The sequence below is a fragment of the Bison bison genome, unplaced genomic scaffold (genome assembly GCF_000754665.1).
Source record: "Bison bison bison isolate TAMUID 2011002044 unplaced genomic scaffold, Bison_UMD1.0 scf7180017864146, whole genome shotgun sequence".
NCBI lineage: Eukaryota > Metazoa > Chordata > Mammalia > Artiodactyla > Bovidae > Bison > Bison bison.
Window position 1 is genome coordinate 12,647,884 of NW_011494718.1, and position 17,959 is coordinate 12,665,842.

The 17,959-nt window shown below is 43.3% G+C and overlaps 1 protein-coding gene across 12 annotated transcripts in view; it reads left to right on the forward strand.

The window, feature by feature from the left end:
• The window catches only part of TLN2 (talin 2), a 499,482-nt gene that overhangs the window by 461,724 nt on the left and 19,799 nt on the right, over window positions 1–17,959 (forward strand). For all 12 annotated transcript variants that reach the window (XM_010840783.1, XM_010840793.1, XM_010840795.1 and 9 more), the window contains 3 exons: window positions 2,974–3,081; window positions 15,026–15,131; window positions 16,005–16,129. In XM_010840783.1, coding sequence (XP_010839085.1) covers window positions 2,974–3,081; window positions 15,026–15,131; window positions 16,005–16,129 — 339 coding nt within the window. The remainder of the gene's footprint in view (window positions 1–2,973; window positions 3,082–15,025; window positions 15,132–16,004; window positions 16,130–17,959) is intronic.

Consider the following 17,959-nt stretch of genomic DNA (forward strand, 5'->3'; position numbering starts at 1 on the left):
AACCACAGAAGGGGAAAAGCAGCTGTTGCACCTTGGGGTCCTTGGGAACAGGCCCTTCTCTGTGGTGAAGTGAGTTGTGGAGAGAGCTGGTGCAGGGTCCGACGATGGCTTCTCCTGTTCCTCAGCAGGGATGGATGGGCTGGTGTCCCTGGGCAGAGGCAGGGCAAGGCAGTCAGGCTGGAAGGCTGGGTGTGGGGAACAACACTGCATTTCCTGGACCCCGGGGTGCGGGGGAGGGGAGGTGGGAGGAGAAGAGGGTGACAAGAGGGTGGGGCCGCTGTCACGAGTCCCACGTGTGCTGGGCCAGGCAGTTTCTCTCCTCAGGCCCCAAGTGTAGTTTTATTATGTTATTTCTTTTATTTATTTGGTTGTGTTGGATCTTAGTCGAGTCACGAGGGATCTTTCCTCGCGACATGCAGACTCTAGTTGTGGCGTGTGGGCTCAGCAGCTGTGGCATCAGGGTGTAAGTGCCCCTTGACATCTTGGCATGTGGGATCTTAGTTTCCTGACCCGGGATCAAACCCACGTCCCCTACATTGCAAGGCACATTCTTAACCACTGGACCACCGGGGAAGTCTCCCAGGTACAGTTTTGATGCACTCAATGGGATCTACCCTGGCAGAAGTGATCATTCTGTTTGGGTTATAACCTCCATCACTGCAGTATTTGCCAGCCAGATATGGCTAGTGAGCACCACCACGGTTCACATGCAGAGCACCTCATAGTTTTAGAATCGATCCTAGATGGGTAGGGTAAGGGAATTCTTCTAATTAGGAATTCTCCTTATTTGATTGGAGAGGTGATGTGGCATGACCAAGGTCATACAATCAGAACCAGAACTGAGATCGTACCCTCTGAGCTCCGGTCCCGTCTCTTTCTGCTCCTCGTGGCCTCCCAGTCACAGAGATCAAGGTCACCATGGTGAACAGGAACCTCTGTCTCCGTGTTACAGATGTGAAATGGAAGACAGCTCTGATTTTCCTCCCCTGTGTTCCCATCTCCAGGGGAAGAGGTTAAGGATTAAAGTACAGGTGCCAATGGCCTAGCCCTGACTCTTCATTATGATCTCTCCCTGGCTCAAGCCATCCTGATTTTCAGCCAGAGCTCACATGCCAACACCAGACTGGATGACAAGGGTCACTGCTAAGCCCGGAGACTCCTCTCAGGACAGGACTTACAGATGCCTACGTTTCCTGTGGTCTCTGGTATCTCCCATCCCTTGCAGAAAGGAAATGAGACAGCTTTCCAGAAAAGGTGTGCAGTAAATAGATAGAAAACTAGGCATGCCAGTTGGTGGGCCAAGAAGGAACAATTCTGTGCCAAGCAGAGGGCTACATGGCTGTGTTTGAACACCACCTTTGGGTCTGAGCAGGGCAGCTAGAGCAGAAACAGAAGTGGGGTACAACCCATATTGACTCATCTTACCAGACACGGAGGATTACATTAGTTGCTCCAGTGGGGACACAGACTTCCCTGCACCCCCAGTTAATTCCAGTGTGTATTTCTTTCTGAGCGTGCTTTCATGTTCATATGTCTTTATCAGACAAAACTTCATACCTCCAATTACAATTAACATTACATGACTGTTTCTTTGTTACTGTAAGTCATTTTAACTGATTCTTTAATGAGCATGAAATACATTGTTAATGAATATACTCTTTCCCCTACCATCAGCTATTTAGATTATCTGCACTTTGCTTAATCATCAACTTCAGTGAACATCTTTGGGCATCTTTGGGTATTTTTCTATGCTTTGGATAATATCCTTAGGCAAAACCCCCAGAAGTAGTGGGTCAAATGGTGTGACTTTCTAGTTATTGCTAGGTTGCTTTCCCCAAGGGTTTTGTCAAGTTAGAGGCACCAGCAAGTGATGACCAGCAGTGATCATCAGCACCCACACAGCTCTCAATGAGGGTCTTGCGCACTACCTACCAGAGGAGCATCGTAGCCCTTGTCTTCCCCGCTGAACCAGACCTGGGCTCTGTCCTCACGCTTGGAGACATGGGGGAGCAAGGCTGATGAAAGTGTGGAAGGAGTTAAAGGCCTGGCCTGTTAGTTCTCAGATGAATAAAACCAGGCTCATAAATGATAGATGCTGGCCACTCAAATTGGGGGGCAGGTGAGGAGAAATCCCAGGTATTCTCCAAATAGCCCCCAATCCCTGGGAAAAAGGATTTGACACGAGGAAGCATGGAGACAGGTCACTCTTCCCCTTCTGCCTTGACCTTTTATCCTAATGCATGATTTGTGTTTGTCCTGACTTGTGATTTTTTTTTTTTTTTTGCAGTTTTCTGTTTTTTGTATTCTTGTAAGCCCCTTGGAGTTCTTTCCAGAGTGAAGTTATAGCAGGAAAGGCTAAATGGGTAGGATTGCCAGACTGAGCAAAAAAATAAAAAAACCATACCAGGGTGCCCCATACTTAGACTAAAAGTTTTCATTGTTTATTCAAAATTCAAACATCACTGGATGTTATGTGGTTCATCTGGTGGCCCTGTGAATGGACGTGCCATGTGAAACGATATTTCTTGAGTAACTCAAGTCAGCAGGTCACAAGTACAAAAAGAAGGGGGGCCAGATGCTGTGTTAACCGTATGTCCTGGTTGGCTTATCTCGACATGTATAATGTGAGTTATTTATGGCACCTTGACGGTGCTGGGGAGCTCACTCTCTGAAGGTTCCCAGGAGCCAGTGGGCCCGGTCAGGAGACTGGCTATGACTGCAGTGTGGTCTGGTCAGAGTGAGGAATTTCTTCCTTTCAATAAAAGATGTGAGCATCGGCATGATGAGAAAGGAAGAAAAAAGAGGCCAGATTCACTTGCTTTTGTCTGGCCCCTGGCACTGGAAAAAGCCAGACACAAACTTGTCAGAGAACCTAAAGTGGAAACAGGTAGGACATACAGCACCACGTGGCCGCCTGGTCCACTTGCCTCCTGGTTCTTCCTGTCTTAAGGTGACCTTCCTTTCTTTCTCCAGCAAGCTTCCTTCCACCCTGACGTCAGTGAGGAGGTGCGCACCAGAGCCTTGCGGTATGGGACGGAGTGCACCCTCGGCTACCTGGACCTCCTGGAGCACGTCTTGGTGGTAAGGAGGGGCGTAGGCAGCGCTGGGGCTGGGGAGGAGCTAAGCATCCTTTCCTTGGGAAAATCCCACTTAGAGCTTCATGCAAGCTCCACTTGCAAGGCTCGGACTAGATTGAGCCAAAAAGCGTCTCACAATTCACTGCTCCAACTCACAAGATACAGGTGTAGACTGAAGAGAGGTGCCATTCAAATCCAAAAGGACTGGGGGAGGTCAGGAACAGAGCTTGTTCAGGAGTCATAAACAACACCCCAGGAGAGACTTAACGGTAGCTCCCCTCCCTTCAATACTTTTGCTTCTTCCCAAACCTAAAAAAAAAAAAAAAAAGATCCATCACTTTCAGATATACAACACATGTACCTCAAAGACTGTCAAGCCTTTTGATTCTCTGGGCATTGAAATTTTTCTCTTTTCATGCAACCACATGCGGCTCACAGGGCAAAGGAAGGATCCAAGACTCAAAGATGTTTGGCCTCCTGGTTGAGGTTACCAGCTACTAATGGGAGACCTGGGACCATGTCCTACTTACTATTCTCAGCTGTCCCCATCCTAGCATTTCAGTGCCTTCTCTTCACCTTAAATTTCCCTCTGATGTTAAGCATTTTTGGTTTTCTAAGGGAGCATTGCTTACATTCTTCACCCAGGTAACTGTTATTGTTCAGTCATTTTGTTAAGTCATGTCCAACTCTTTGGAACTCCATGGACTGTAGCCTACCAGGCTCCTCTGTCCATAGGATTTTCCAGGCAAGAAAACTGGAGTGGGTTGCCATTTTCTTCTCCAGGAGATCTTCCTGACCCAGAGATCGAACCCACGTCTCCTGCACGGGCAGGCAGATTCTTTACCACTGAGCCACCAGTAACTGTGGTCAGTACAAAAGTGCATCTTTTGTTAGAGTGACCAGTCTGGGGTTCCTCACATTGGGCTCCCAAAGCCTGAATACTTGTGAGTAGAAGCCAGTATATTGCTTGTGAGCCAGGTGAGAACATCTTGGTCAGTCAGCGTTTGCAGGCACGAGCCTCCCTCAGCCAAACCAGCTCTCTGTGTTGGGACTGAAGTTTTCAGCCCATGAGCACACTTAGCAGGAAATTCAGTGTAAAGAGAATGAAGCCAGTAAGGCTTCCAAAAGATATCATTTTCTGGATGAGACGATCTGTTCTGGACACATGGAATCTTGTTATGTCCAAGCATTAGAAAGCATAGTAGAAACAGTCTTAGGCTAAGGTTCAGAACCCTCGAATTCAAATTCAGGCTCTGCCAAGAAACTAGCTCCACAACTGCCATTTCTGGGCTTGAGTTTGCTCAGATGTTAGACAGGCAGCTTATTCAGGATTAAGTGAGACTGTGGGGAGGCCAGGGCACTGGCTGAGCTTACACCTGCTGCACACTTATTTGAAATACTTCTGGAAGGTACCCGTCCTGGCTGAGTGGAGGTGCGGGGCTACAGCAATAGTGCCCACCTTGCTTCCTAAGTGGGGCTCTCCCCTGACCCCCCGTTTCTCCTTGTCTCTCCTATGCTTTGATTTCTGTCTCTGTTGTTTAATACTTCCTTGTTGTTGAGTTGCTGTGTCCTACTCTTTGTGACCCCATGGATTGCAGCACGCCAGGCTCCTCTGTCCTCTGCTATCTCCTGGAGTTTGCTCAAATTCATGTCCATTGAGTCAGTGATGCCATCCAACCATCTCTTCCTCTGCTGCCCCTTCTACTTCTGCCCTGTCTTTCCCAGCATCAGGGTCTTTTCCAGTGAGTCGGCTCCTTGCATCAGGTGGCCATATTATTGGAGCTTCAGCTTCATTATCAGTCCTTCTGATGAATATTCAGAGTTGATTTCCTTTAGGATTGACTGATTTGATCTCCTTGCTATCTAAGAGATTCTCAAGAGTCTTCTCCAGCACCACAATTCTGGCATCTTCCTATTACTCACAGGAGGGATCCTCACTTCACCTGTTTCCTCCAGGTCCGTTTCTTGGTTAATCCATATTTTTTCCCACTCCTATGTCCATATCTGTGTTGCACTGACAACTGACTCAGGATTAGTAGGTCCAGGCCCCTGCACACCTTTGCTCTTGGTGAACCATTTAACGAGAATGTTACTGCATTGGGACCCACCTGCAGTGGCGTCTTTGCCAAATCCATGAAGCTGCATGGAACGATGCAGCAGACTTCAAGGCAAACAGTGACGATGTCGAGTTTCCTTCCCCCCTAGTCCCAGGTGAGTTCTGTCTGCATGAGGAAGGACAGGTACCTGCACTTGTTTTGAGAAGTTTCTCCCAAGGGAGAAGGAAAAGGGAGCCCTCATAGGGTCCCCTCCTTGACCTCAAGCCACCTGTAGCCCCTCTCCCAGTACCTGGGAACCAGATGCGGCATCCACCAAGGCGCTTCCTGTCTCCTCAGCTCCTCTCCCTGCACGCCGTGTGTTAGTGGCAGAAGACAGGCCTCCTGGGGGTGGGGGCCAGGGGAATGGTCGGCCTCTTTGCTCAAGAAGAAGCCCAGGATTCTGGGTGTCAGTGAATGTGAGGGAAGACCTAGGAGCCGTTCCCAGGCCACACACTCAGAGACCCCAGCTTTATGGCCACTTAATGGCTGTGTCGGACTTCCCAGGCGACGCTAGTGGTAAACAGCCCACCTGCCAACGCAGGAAACGTAAGAGACGCGTGTTCAGTCCCAGAGTCGGGAAGATCCCCTGGAGGAGGGCATGGCGATCCATGCCAATATTCCTGCCTGGAGAATCCCATGGACAGCAGAGCCTGGAGGGCTACGGTCCATAGGGTCACAAAGAGTCAGACACAACTAAAGTGCCTTAGCACAGACACAAGGACTGTCAGGCATCAGCCCTAGTGATAATCAGCAGGTTCTTCTGGAACAGGAAGGACACATTCCACAGGGAGGTTTCATGTGAAGCCAGAGGTTGGCAATAGGGGAGCGACCACTCGCTTCTTTTCATGGACCCACGAGCACCACTGCACCTTACAGCTAGCTATGCTTCCCCGGTGTTTCTGTTATGAGTTCTTCCTGATATTTGCTAAAGAAACAGGACTCTGAAACCTTATGTTTTCAAACCTAATTTGGTTGATTGTGTGGTGGTCGATGTGTCTGTTAGAAGCCTGCCACCTGAATTTCTTTTTATTTTTCTATACAATTATTATCATTGTAACCCATAAGTAAAGCAGAAGTATAAATGTCCTGTTTCCCCATAGTTGTTTTGAGATTTACGGTGTGAAAAACGCTGGTGCTAATTTGAAATCACTAATAGGAAAAAAAGCTAGATGACATGAAAACTTTTTTTACAGCGTACAGAATTGGTCTCATGTTTTGCAAGAAGGATGTTATTGCCTATTTATGGTGACAAGTGCTGATGGTTCTAATGTCCAAGAAGATAAGAATGAAATCACATCAAATATTTGTTTTAAAAAATTAGCTCATATATTTTTGTTTCTTTAGAGACTTGCACGTATTCCATAAAGGATATTTTCCAATAAAAATACAGGAAGGAAACATCCAGATAATAATGTTCATTATCATAAACATGAAAAATACGAGTTCCTGACTGAAAGCGGTGGAACCTCTGTGACAGCGTTCCGACCTCCAAGCTGCAGACAGTGGTAGTTTCCTTGGTCCTGCAGCTGAAAATAAGCTCACATTTCACCTCATGTGCCCTCACTCCTTCTCCAAACAGATTTGAAAGAAATCTGGGCTAATACGATGCTAAGTATGAGGAAGATTGTTCCTCATGAGAGGCGTGCGTGCTTCGTTGCTCAGTCATGTCCCACTCTTTGTGACCCCATGAACCACAGCCCGCCAGGCCCCTCTGTCCGTTTCCCAGCCAAGAATACTGGTGTGGGTTGCAATTTCCTCCTCCACAGGATCTTCCTAACCCAGGGATAGAGCCCACATCTGCACTGCAGGCAGGTTCTTCACTACTTGAGCCACCAGGGAAGCCCTCCACATGAGAGGACCATGAGCCATAAGACTGCTTAGGACAGAGCTGGTGATGCCCCAACCCAAGAAGAAATGAAGAAAATGGAAATGCACAGACATAGACACTAGTGTTCACTTCTGAGGGAACTTAGAGTCAGATAAAGAAAGCCAAATTGCAAATTCAGAGAAGACATTAGATTTATTTGGAAATTACCTTTCGGGTAGAGGGAAAGAATACTAAGATAAGCTATTTGAGAGTGGTGAATTAAAAAGCAGTGAAAACTAGAGATTCACACACACACACCATACTCCCCATCCTCCCCTCCTCCTCACTTGGATAAAGTGTCTGGCAATTTAGAGGAATAAACTGAGATCACTTTCAAGTGGTCCAGAGAAGTTCAGCTATCTTCTTTAGGGGCTGTTTTTCTTAAATTTAGACACACGAAAATGTGGGAGAAGGTATCCTGCTTTGGCTTGTTCGGTTCAAATATCTTAGAGTCAAGGATTCCTCACCTGTTTTGGCTGATTTCTATATTTTAGTTTAACTTTAGAAAAAAAATCTTAAAACACAGAAAACCATGTCAACATTTGTGTGTCTACCATCTATAATTAACTGTTAATTAATATTTTGTCTTATTTGTTTCAGATTCTTATTTTGTTTAAAAAAAAACTCTCAATAATTAATTTTATATCCTTTACCAATACCATTCTCCTTTTTTTTCTCTATTGAGGCACGAATAACTATCATGATTTCAGCTTTCTTAACCTTTCATGGATTTGGGCCTCCCTGAATTAGGTAAAAGCCCATTTCCTGCCATCTCTCTACCCTCATAGGAGAAACATCAGCACATAAACACAAATGTCCCTTAAACTGTTAGGAGGATTCCCAGATACCCCGCTCCATCCTTTGGGAATTTAGAAACTCCAAATCGAGAACCCTTCCTTGGGGAATGATTTGTTTGTTTGTTTGAGAATCCAGTTATCAGTCTATAAACAGAGGGATCTAATTTAGGCAGAACCCTGTCCTGCTGCCCTGGGAGCTACTTTATGCAGCTTTAGCTGTGCCTGTTTGAGCAGTTTTGGCCTTCTGCATTTGTTGTTAGCTGGTTTGTCGTGGAGGACTTCTACTGCAGGATGAGAGACAGCCAATTGGCCTCTGCAGTGACCACAGTTCAATATTGCTGCTAACCCACAATATGAGCTCTTTGACAAGGTTAAAATTACCCTCACTTTCACTAGCTGCACTTTAATTCTGTTCTGTTTCCTGCTATTAGAAATCATGTTGACTTAATTGCAGAATAAAAATAGACCTCCATTGCTCTGCCTTGTCTAAATAGCGTGCTTTGTTGTCAGAGCCATTCCCTTTCTTAGAGCCAGAGTGTATACAGAAGTGGTTTTCTCTTTCCATCAAGGTTCTTTTAACGACAGAAGTCTTTCACCACTCCAGTTGGATGATTTAAGTGAATCTCCCTACCACACCCTTCACTTTTGTTTCAGCTTTATTGAGGCATAGCTAGCATACAATAAACACATATTTGAAGTTTACCGTTTGAGTGCTGATATTTGAATACATCTGTGAAAACATCACCACAACCAAAACAATGAGTATATCTATTACTCTTCAAAACTGCCAGGCAGCCACTGATCTGCATTTTGTTATTATAGATTTGCTTACACTTTCCAGACTTTTATATAAAAGTAATCCTCTAGTGTATACTCTTTGTCTAGCTTCTTTCACTCAGCATCAGTGTATTCAATTCCATCCACATTCTTATGTGTAGCAGTAATTTCACCCCTTTTATTGTTACATGGTGTTCTCTAATCTGTTTCCCTGTTGATGGATACTTGGGTTGTTTCCAGGTTTGATTGTTAAAAATAAAGCTGCTAAGAGCATCCTATATATGTGTTTTTGCCTATATGTTTTCATTCTCTTGGATAAATATATTAAAATGGAGTATTTGTATCATAGTATGGGTGTATTTTTAACTTCTTAGGAAACTACTAAATTCTTTTGTAAAGTGGTTATTTCCACTAGCAATATATGAGAGTTCCCATTTCTCCACATCTTTGTGAGCCCTTAGAATGGTCAGTCTTTTCAATTTTATCCATTCTAGTGGGTATGAAGTGGTATCTTATTGTGGTTTCTTTTTAATATTTATATATTTTGGCTGCACCAGGTCTTAGTTTCGGCATGTGAGATCTAGTTCCCTGACCAGGGATTGAACCCTGGCCCCCTGTACTGGGCACATGGAGTCCCAGCCACTGGACTACCAGAGAAGTCTACTGCGGTTTTAATTTACAACATGGAATATCTTTTATGTACCGGTTTGCCTTCTGTATATCTTCTCAGATGATCTCTGTTCAGATCTTTTGCCCTTTTTAATTGGGTTTTTGTCTTATTGATTAGAGTTCTTTATATTTTCTAGGCATGAGTTCTTTGTCATGTCGGTGAAATACATTAATAGTCAATCAAAGAAAGAAATGAAAACTTTTATTTGAGTGAACCTGAGGATTATATCCTGGGAGACAGTCTCTCAGAGAGCTCTGAGAACTGTTTTGAAGAGAAAAGTGAGAAGGCAGGCATCAGTATATATGTGGTTTTAGCAAAGAGACTACATACAATTAAGCACTCATCTCAGGAGAAGCTTGCTGCTAGTCACTAGAAATAGACATCTTAGTTAAAGTGCTTTCACAGTACAAGATGTAAGAATTCAGGTTCATTTTTAAAATCTCTTAAAAATATCTATTTCTCTTAGGACCAGTTCAGTCGGTTTTCCTGGAGCACAAAAGGCCTCATCCTTGCCCTAAATTTCTTTGAGGATGTATTATAGGTCAGTAACTTAGTGGAGAATGACTTAATCCTTACAGGCCTGGATGGGGGGGCAACATTCTTTATTTTACACTCCTTTCCCTTTCAGTTTTAATTGCAACCAGAGATTGGAAGGCATTTTGTGACCAATTTGTGCCACTGCACTAGAAATGCTCATTCACAGGTCAGGCCAGGATTTTGTTGATAGGCCACTCAATGTGCTGTTATAGGACCAGGCCCTGTTAACAGTAACCAGAGGCCTCTGGACCACCGGTCTTACTAGTCTGTTATGGTCCAGGATTCAGTTCCCTCTTGTTTCTTCTTCCGATATCATGAGTTACACTGTTACAGTCATTGATGTCCTTGCACTATATATTTGGTCAGTCGTTTCAATTCACCTAGTCATTATTAGTTTTATCTGAAGCTCAGTCACACATTTGGTAATGCAAGAAACAATAATCTTGTAAAATAGGCAGAATACAAGTAATTATTAATGCTGGTAGCATTAATAAGGTTGTAAGTATTTAAGCTGAGAACTTTCATTAGGTGTGGCCCAGTATCTCCTCAGATTGTCTAAACAATCTACTCTGCATCCATCTCTATCTTTAAGGGAAATGGTATGTTGACATTGTACGTAAAGTTCACCAAAGAAGTCTGCATGAACATGGTGTGAATAGTGGGTCATTGTGACCCCTTACAGGATTGAGAAAGGAATTTTATCTTCTAAGGAGTTACATGGCGACATCAGAAGAAGAAAAATTGATCTTTATGGTTGAGCAGCTATTTCTTGGGCAGATCTGTTAACGTATAATGCAGATGCACAGTGCATACTAGAGGGGAGCGAGAAGCCAAAGGGGATCTTCCCAACTGAGGGATTGAACGCAGGTCTACTGCATTGCAGGCAGATTGTTTATCATCTGAGCCACCAAGGAAATCCAACAGTGTCTGGCAGCGGGAGACAAATGTATATTTAAAAGGAAAAAAATTACAGCAATGTAGACCAAAAACAAAAAAGTGCAGATAGAACTTGAGTAAAAATGAAAGTGCAACTAAGATATGTCTTATATCTAAAATATTAAACATTTAGGAAGAACTGAATGTTTGTTTGCAAGTGTGTGTTAGTCACTCAGTCGTGTCCAACTTTGCAACCCCATGGACTGTAGTCTGCCAGGCTCCTCTGTCCATGGGGATTCTCCAGGCAAAAATATGGGAATGGGTTGCCATTTCTTTCTCCAGGGGATCTTCCTGACCCAGGGATCAAACCTGGATCTCCTGCATTGCAGGCAGATTGTTCACCAAGGTTATCAAGTTATTTTCAGGATTATATCCCAGTGTGGGGGAAGAAAAATAATTTTCCTTCTGCTCTGAGTTCTTGCCTGAGATCGCATATAGTATGACAGATTAACCAGAGAACAACAAACAAAATTTTATTCACATGTGTACCCCATGGATAAATGGAAGCTACCCAGGAGAAAAATGAGTAATTCACAAACTGGCCTAAGCCACCCGATTATATACTGCCTTTAAGCAAAAAAAAAAAAAGGGAAAGGTGTTTATGGTGCGAAGAGGCTAGTTGGAGCAGGTGGTCAGGAAAAGCAGGGTTAATGAGGGTTAAGATTGTTAGCAGATTTAAGTCGGAGCGTTTTTTTCTTGTTGGACTGTACTGGGTCCTTGTTGCTTTGCGTGGTCTTTGTCTAGTTGCTGCAAGCAGGGGCTACTCTTTATTGTGGTGCATGGGTTTCTCGTTTCGGTGGCTTCTCTATAAAGTGCAGGCTCAGTAGTCGTGGCTGGTGAGCTCTAGAGCACAGGCTCAGCAGTTGTGGCCCATGGTTTTAGTTGCTCTGGGCCTATGGGATCTTCCCAGAAGAGGGATCGAATCCATGTCCCCTGCATTAGCAGGCAGATTCTTATCCATTACACTACTGGAGAAGTCCAAGTCAGAGCCGTCTTCATTGACAGCATTCTCTTGTGATTTTGAGTCAGCCTTCTCTTACTGGTACAGAGAAGGAGGTTTCTTTTATAAATGTGTATTTCCCTTTCAAAGGGTAACTTCCCTGTTTTCAGAGCATCTCCTGTGTCTGATTTTTCTCAAAATAACCAACTGAAAGCAATCTGTATGCCAAAGAGGCACATTCTGGAGTGACATACTTTACTACCAGCTTCCTCGCTTTCTTCTTTCATTTGGCTGCCTAGTTAATTCTCTTCTTGTTAACGACCTTATTGAAATATAATTGGCATATGACAAACTTTTCCAGTTAAGTCATACAGTTCCTTGATTTTCACTGTATTTAAGAGTTGTACAACTATGGCCATAATAATAATTTTAGAACATTTTCTTCTTCCCAAAAAGAGACCTCATGCTCTTTAGCCCTCCTCATTCCCTTCAGCCCCACTCCTAGCCCAAGACCAACACTGATCTTTTTTATGCCTCAGAGTTGACTCATTGGAAAAGACTCTGATGCTGGGAGGGATGGGGGCAGGAGGAAAAGGGGACGACAGAGGATGAGATGGCTGGATGGCATCACCAACTCGATGGACGTGAGTCTGAGTGAACTCCGGGAGTTGGTGATGGACAGGGAGGCCTGGTGTGCTGCGATTCATGGGGTCGCAAAGAGTAGGACACAAGTGAGCGACTGAACTGAACTGATGAATTGCGTATTTCGGTCATTGCATATAAACACAATCATACAGCGTGTGGTCTTTTGTAACTGGCTTCTTTCATGCAGCGTAATGTTTTTAAGGTTCTAAGACAAACTTGCAGGTTCCTGCTTTTTAAAGTTTTAAAGCATAATTTATGTGTTCTGTCCCCTATTTAAGAAGCTAAGATCACTAAGGTTATTTTCCTGTGTTCTGCAGTTTTCATTCTTACAGTCAGCTTTCTACTCCATTTCTAGTTCATGTATGCATGTAGTGTGAGGAAAGGGTCAGGTTCATTTTCTTACCTATGGCTATCCAATCGTTCCAGCATCATTTGTTGACACAATTATCCTGTTCTCAATCAGTCAACCAATATGGCTGACAGAATCTAGTTCTGGACTCTCTCCTGCTCCGTTGATCTGTATGTCTGTACAATATCATGTTGTCTTGATCACTACTACAACTTGATCATGAGTCTCAAAATCAGATATTATAAGACTTGTAACTTTGTTCTTTTTCAAAATGGTTTAGCTGTTCTAGGTCCTTTGCATTTTACATGCAACTTAGAATCATCTTGTCAGTATCTTTTAAAAAAAAATCTTGTTGGGATTTTGGCTAGGATCATGGAGATATCTGAGAACAATTGATATCTTAATAATCTTCTAATCAATGAATATACTATATCTATCCATTTATGTGGGTTTTCTTTAATATTTTCAACAATATAGTTTTAGCATCCACATCTTGCACATTTGTTATCAAATTTAACAGGTATTTCATAATTTTTATGCTACTATAAATGGTATTGCTTTTCAAAAAAATTTAATTCTCACTCCTAATATGTAGTAGCATATTGACAGTGAAAATTTTTTTTTACTCACTGGTAATATGTAGAAATATAATTGGTGTTTGTAGATTGACCTTATATCTTGTGACCTTGCTAATAAACTCACTTATTTTACCTTTTTTTCCTTTATTTTTTTTAACAAATGCCTTAAAAATTTTTACATAGACGTTCATGTTATTTATAAACAAAGACAATTGTACTTCATTTATTTGTTCAGTCATTCACAGGTTTGTACTGGGTTAATATCTGCATGGTGACATGTGTAGGTAGGTCCTAGGGTGAGGAAATGAGAAAAACAGAACAGCTGAACTCAGAACAGTAACAAATATAACATTTAGAAGAGTGCCAGAGGAAGGAGGGTAGGGATAGAGGCCTGGGAAGTGATGTTCCAGAATCTGTGACTGATCAGTTCAAGCATAATGTCTTCTGTGCACTGGTATGTCTGGGTCAATGTGTAACCCTGTTAACTCTCCCAACCCCAGATTTTTCACCAAGCTTCTCTTAAAATTCTCTTATAGTTTTTGGATTCAAAAGAAATATTTTCCAAACTCATGAGAAAGAGTACAATTCCTGGCCATGTGAAAAGGGTATAGGACACCAAAAAGGGAATTTAACGTTTCATGAATGCCTACTTAGTTCCAGGCATTGTGCAAGATACTTCTTGTGTGTGATTCCGTTTGATGTTTATGCCACTCCTAAGGAGTAAACATTATTACAGTTTTACAAATAAGAAAACAGGTTCTGAGGGGGGTTAGTAATCTGCCCATTGTCACAAACCAGGAGCAGGTGAAGCCAGGTTTGAACCACAGGTTTGACAAAGCCAAAGCCCATGCTTTGTCTACTGCTCAGAGGCTCCAAAACTGTCCATAGTCATCAGGAGTGGTGCTTTCCTCCTGAATGTCTGAGCATTTCTAAATCTCAGCATGACCCCTGTAAAGCATGGGTAAGAGATGCAGAAAAGAATATTGAAAGAAGGAAATTTCAAGATTAGGGAGGAAGAAGATGGTGTAAGTCAGATGTAAATCCATGGGGGAAGGATGGTAGGGAGTGCTCATCTATTTCACAGTTCTGTTCTTGAATTAATTTGGGAAGAAATCAGCTGAGGATGTCCTTTAAATTGGATTAGGGTTATTTTTTAGGATGTTTTTTAACACCATAAAAAAAGAAAAAAAAAAGCAAGTTTAAAGCCGCTTGAAGCTAGGTTTAAAAGAAGGAAAGTCTGTAGGACTTCTCCCAGGAGAGCTTGCAGTCAGAACCCTGGAAATGAGTTGTCCTTTTAGGAACAGCCCTCCTCTTGGGGATTTTTCCCTCCAAGATCCCACCTGAGTCACACGTGTCTTCTGGCCCCATATTTGCTTTGTCACAAGCACCAAATGACCTGTGGCCTTGGGCTTTCATGTTCACTCAGAGCATTCTTTCACCTTGGGTAATTTTCATGTGTGTAGATTTGTTTTAGGTACAAACAAAAGGACAACTAAGAACTTCATCTCCCTTATGGTCTCAGGGAAGTATGTCAGAAAGACCTTAGGAAAACCCCTGCTCCTCAACTTTTCATTTCTCACGTGAGGAAACTGAAGGCCAGTGAGTCTTAGGTGTTTCCCCTAAGTTTCTGAAGTCACTCAGGGACAGAGTTGCAACTTCAAACCAGGGGGTCCAGCTCTGCATCCACCAGCAAGAGTGGGCTTCCTGTCACAATGGCTGCCATCTTCCTTACATGTCTGACGCGTTCTTCACACAGATTCTTCAGAAACCAACACCAGAACTTAAGCACCAGCTGGCTGCTTTCTCCAAGCGTGTGGCTGGCGCCGTGACTGAGCTCATCCAGGCAGCAGAGGCCATGAAAGGTAGGCCGGATTCTCACATGTCATCCTGTGGGGCAGCCTGGACAGCCAGCTGAGCAGAGAAGATGTGCAGCCAACACAGGCCTTTTCTTGACAGCCAGAGGAATAGAGTGAGGAAGTTTTTAAAGGCAAATAGAAGTAGAGTTAGACTTAAAAAGTAATATCCTTCTGAAACAAGTCTTTTCTCATACATAATACAAGTTATGTATTAAGTGCTTCAACATAAATGGCATAATCCATCTAGAACTGTTCACTTCTCTCTTAAGGGTCTTGCCATCCATTTTCGTCTGTATTTTTCTTTGAATATTTATTTTTATTTAAATAATACACTTCATGTTTAGAAATGGTGCTATCTGGGTACATTGTTTACACACCCCTTCATGGTTAACATGGAAGCAATCAGCTCACCCACGAAGGGTTTTCTAACCAATCTCCCTTTGTTTGCATTGAGGGGAGTGGTTGTCCTCTTCTGGGAACTCATGAGGATAAGTTCCCAGAAGAGAATGACAAATCTCTGTGCTCAGCATGATCTCATTTCTCCTGTGGATGCTGACTTGCATTCATGAGCTTTAAGTTACAAATCAGAGTAAAACTCAAGCTAGCCTTGGTCTGTAAAATCTTGATTTTTGCCGCTCACATTGATGGCTGCTTCTGTGGTAGGGCTGTCTGTACAACTGGTTTGGAAAGCGAGGATCAGACAGGCAGCCACTGCACCCCATTGGTCTCTGCGAGAGCTTGGGGAGAACATCCCTTAGGAGAGTGCAGCTGGTCGGCTTATGGAGCATGCCTGCATGCAAATCCCGATACTGTTTGCAATTAAGTCACTGCTCTGAGTTCCGCAGCTACAAAGAATGACCCTTTTTGGACTGATTTTAGGAACAGAGTGGGTGGATCCCGAAGACCCAACCGTCATTGCAGAAACAGAATTACTGGGGGCTGCAGCATCCATTGAGGCTGCTGCTAAGAAGTTAGAGCAGCTGAAGCCAAGAGCAAAACCGAAAGTGAGTGTCCATGTGTGGCTGCTTATCTGATGTCAGCAGGTCTTCCAGTGGATGGCTGTGAGTGGAGCCAGGTGGGCTGCAGGGAGCTCATGTCCCTACCTGTGCTTGAACTAGTAACCTGCAAACCTGTTCTGCCTGCCTAGCCCCTTTTTACAGGGTATGGAAAAAACCCAAGAGTGGGTCTTTCAGGTTAACCACCCCAAGAAATACCTTTGGGTAGCCAGAGGAAGAATCCAGGTGTTTCTTGAAAAAAATCGTGATTTTTGTTTCACTATTATATGAAGCAGGTATTGGATGTTTTCTGTAGAAAGCCCCAGTAATTGAATGTGAGACTGTCACCCTGTAATTTTCTGGTTTCCATAATGCTTTTTACCAAAAGTAGCAATGCTGGGTCTCTCCTTTCCTTAAAAATCAATAGAGAGCAATGTGAACCTCAAAAGTGGACCCAGTAACTGACTTTTTTCAGTACATGCTGGAGACTGTGGTTAACTGGCATGTTTTCTCCATCTATGGTTGTCATCTAGATAAATGTTGAGAACTTAAGATCATAAATATGTGTTAAGAGAAAGTCATTTAAAAGAAAGAGATACTTTAAGGTAGTGCAATAGAGAGGACAATTAATACGTAAAAAGACAGCGCACTGGTGCTGTCTGGGGGACAAAGCCCAACCCTGTAAAGAAACCATAATCCCGTCTCCCCCATGGCTGTCTTCACCAGGAGGATGGTGGAACCAAAGGGAGCCATCTTTCTAATCAAGCAAGTCCCTGCTGATAACCTCACCTCCCTTCCAAGGACCCACATACATTAGGAAGTAAAATCTGGCTCTTCTCAAAAAAAAGTTGGATCTTCAGTTTAGATATGCCTAAAAGTGTACCTTTAAAAAAAAAAAACAAAGGGTGGAGTTTGAGTACTAAAATACACCAAAGTGCTCAAAAGCAGTTCTTGGGCTCATGATGTGTGTAAAATAGACATGGGCATATCGTCAATCTATTAAGTTTGCAAACCTTCTTAAAACCTTGGAATTCTTAGAGCCAGTCTCCTAATTGCCACTCTAACTTTGGTAAAGGCCTTTTTTAGAATTTCTCATCTGAACTCAAAACTTCAGAGTTTTAGCTTCTAGTTTTTGAGTTTGTCAAGGTCCTCTTTACTGGCCTTAACCTGAGGGTCTTAGGTGATACGAGATTTTAACCAAGTTTTTCTCTGCAAACTTCAGAGCTAAGTGTAGGGGTAAGGGCAGCTCCGTCTTCTGGACTTGACTTTATTTCTGCTTTATAAAATACGTTCAGTGTGAGTGGAAAACTTCTTTCAGCTAAGAAGCAGGCAGCCATTAACTGCGATTTTGAGGCTTAAACTTAATTCATTTTCCTTTTCCTTCTCTGATTTGCCACATACTTTGCTGTCCTCTGGGGAAAGCTTCTGTCTGCTAGCGCTGCAGCCGTGTCAGTTGCTCTTTCTCCTGGAGAATCAGCCTGGCGTTAATTTACCCCAGCACTTCCCAAGCTCTAAGAGCTGCTGTCTCAACCCCAGTCCTGTTGTCCTTCGGCAGGATCTTCCCGAGCTCTGTCTGCTCTCAATTCTGCTTCCCCTCTGTCCAGCTCTTGATTTATCTCATGATTCTTGATCTGAAAAACAAGGTCATTAGAGTTCCTACCCCATGGGATTATTAATATAACATATTAGATAATTTAGAAATAGTGTCTGACATGTCATAAGACTTAGTAATATCACTATCACCAAAAATACACTTCTGGAACTTTTATCTACTACCTCCTAGGAAATGTCTGAAACAAAAGTTATTCCATGGATCCATGAGCTTATGGCCTTAGCTTA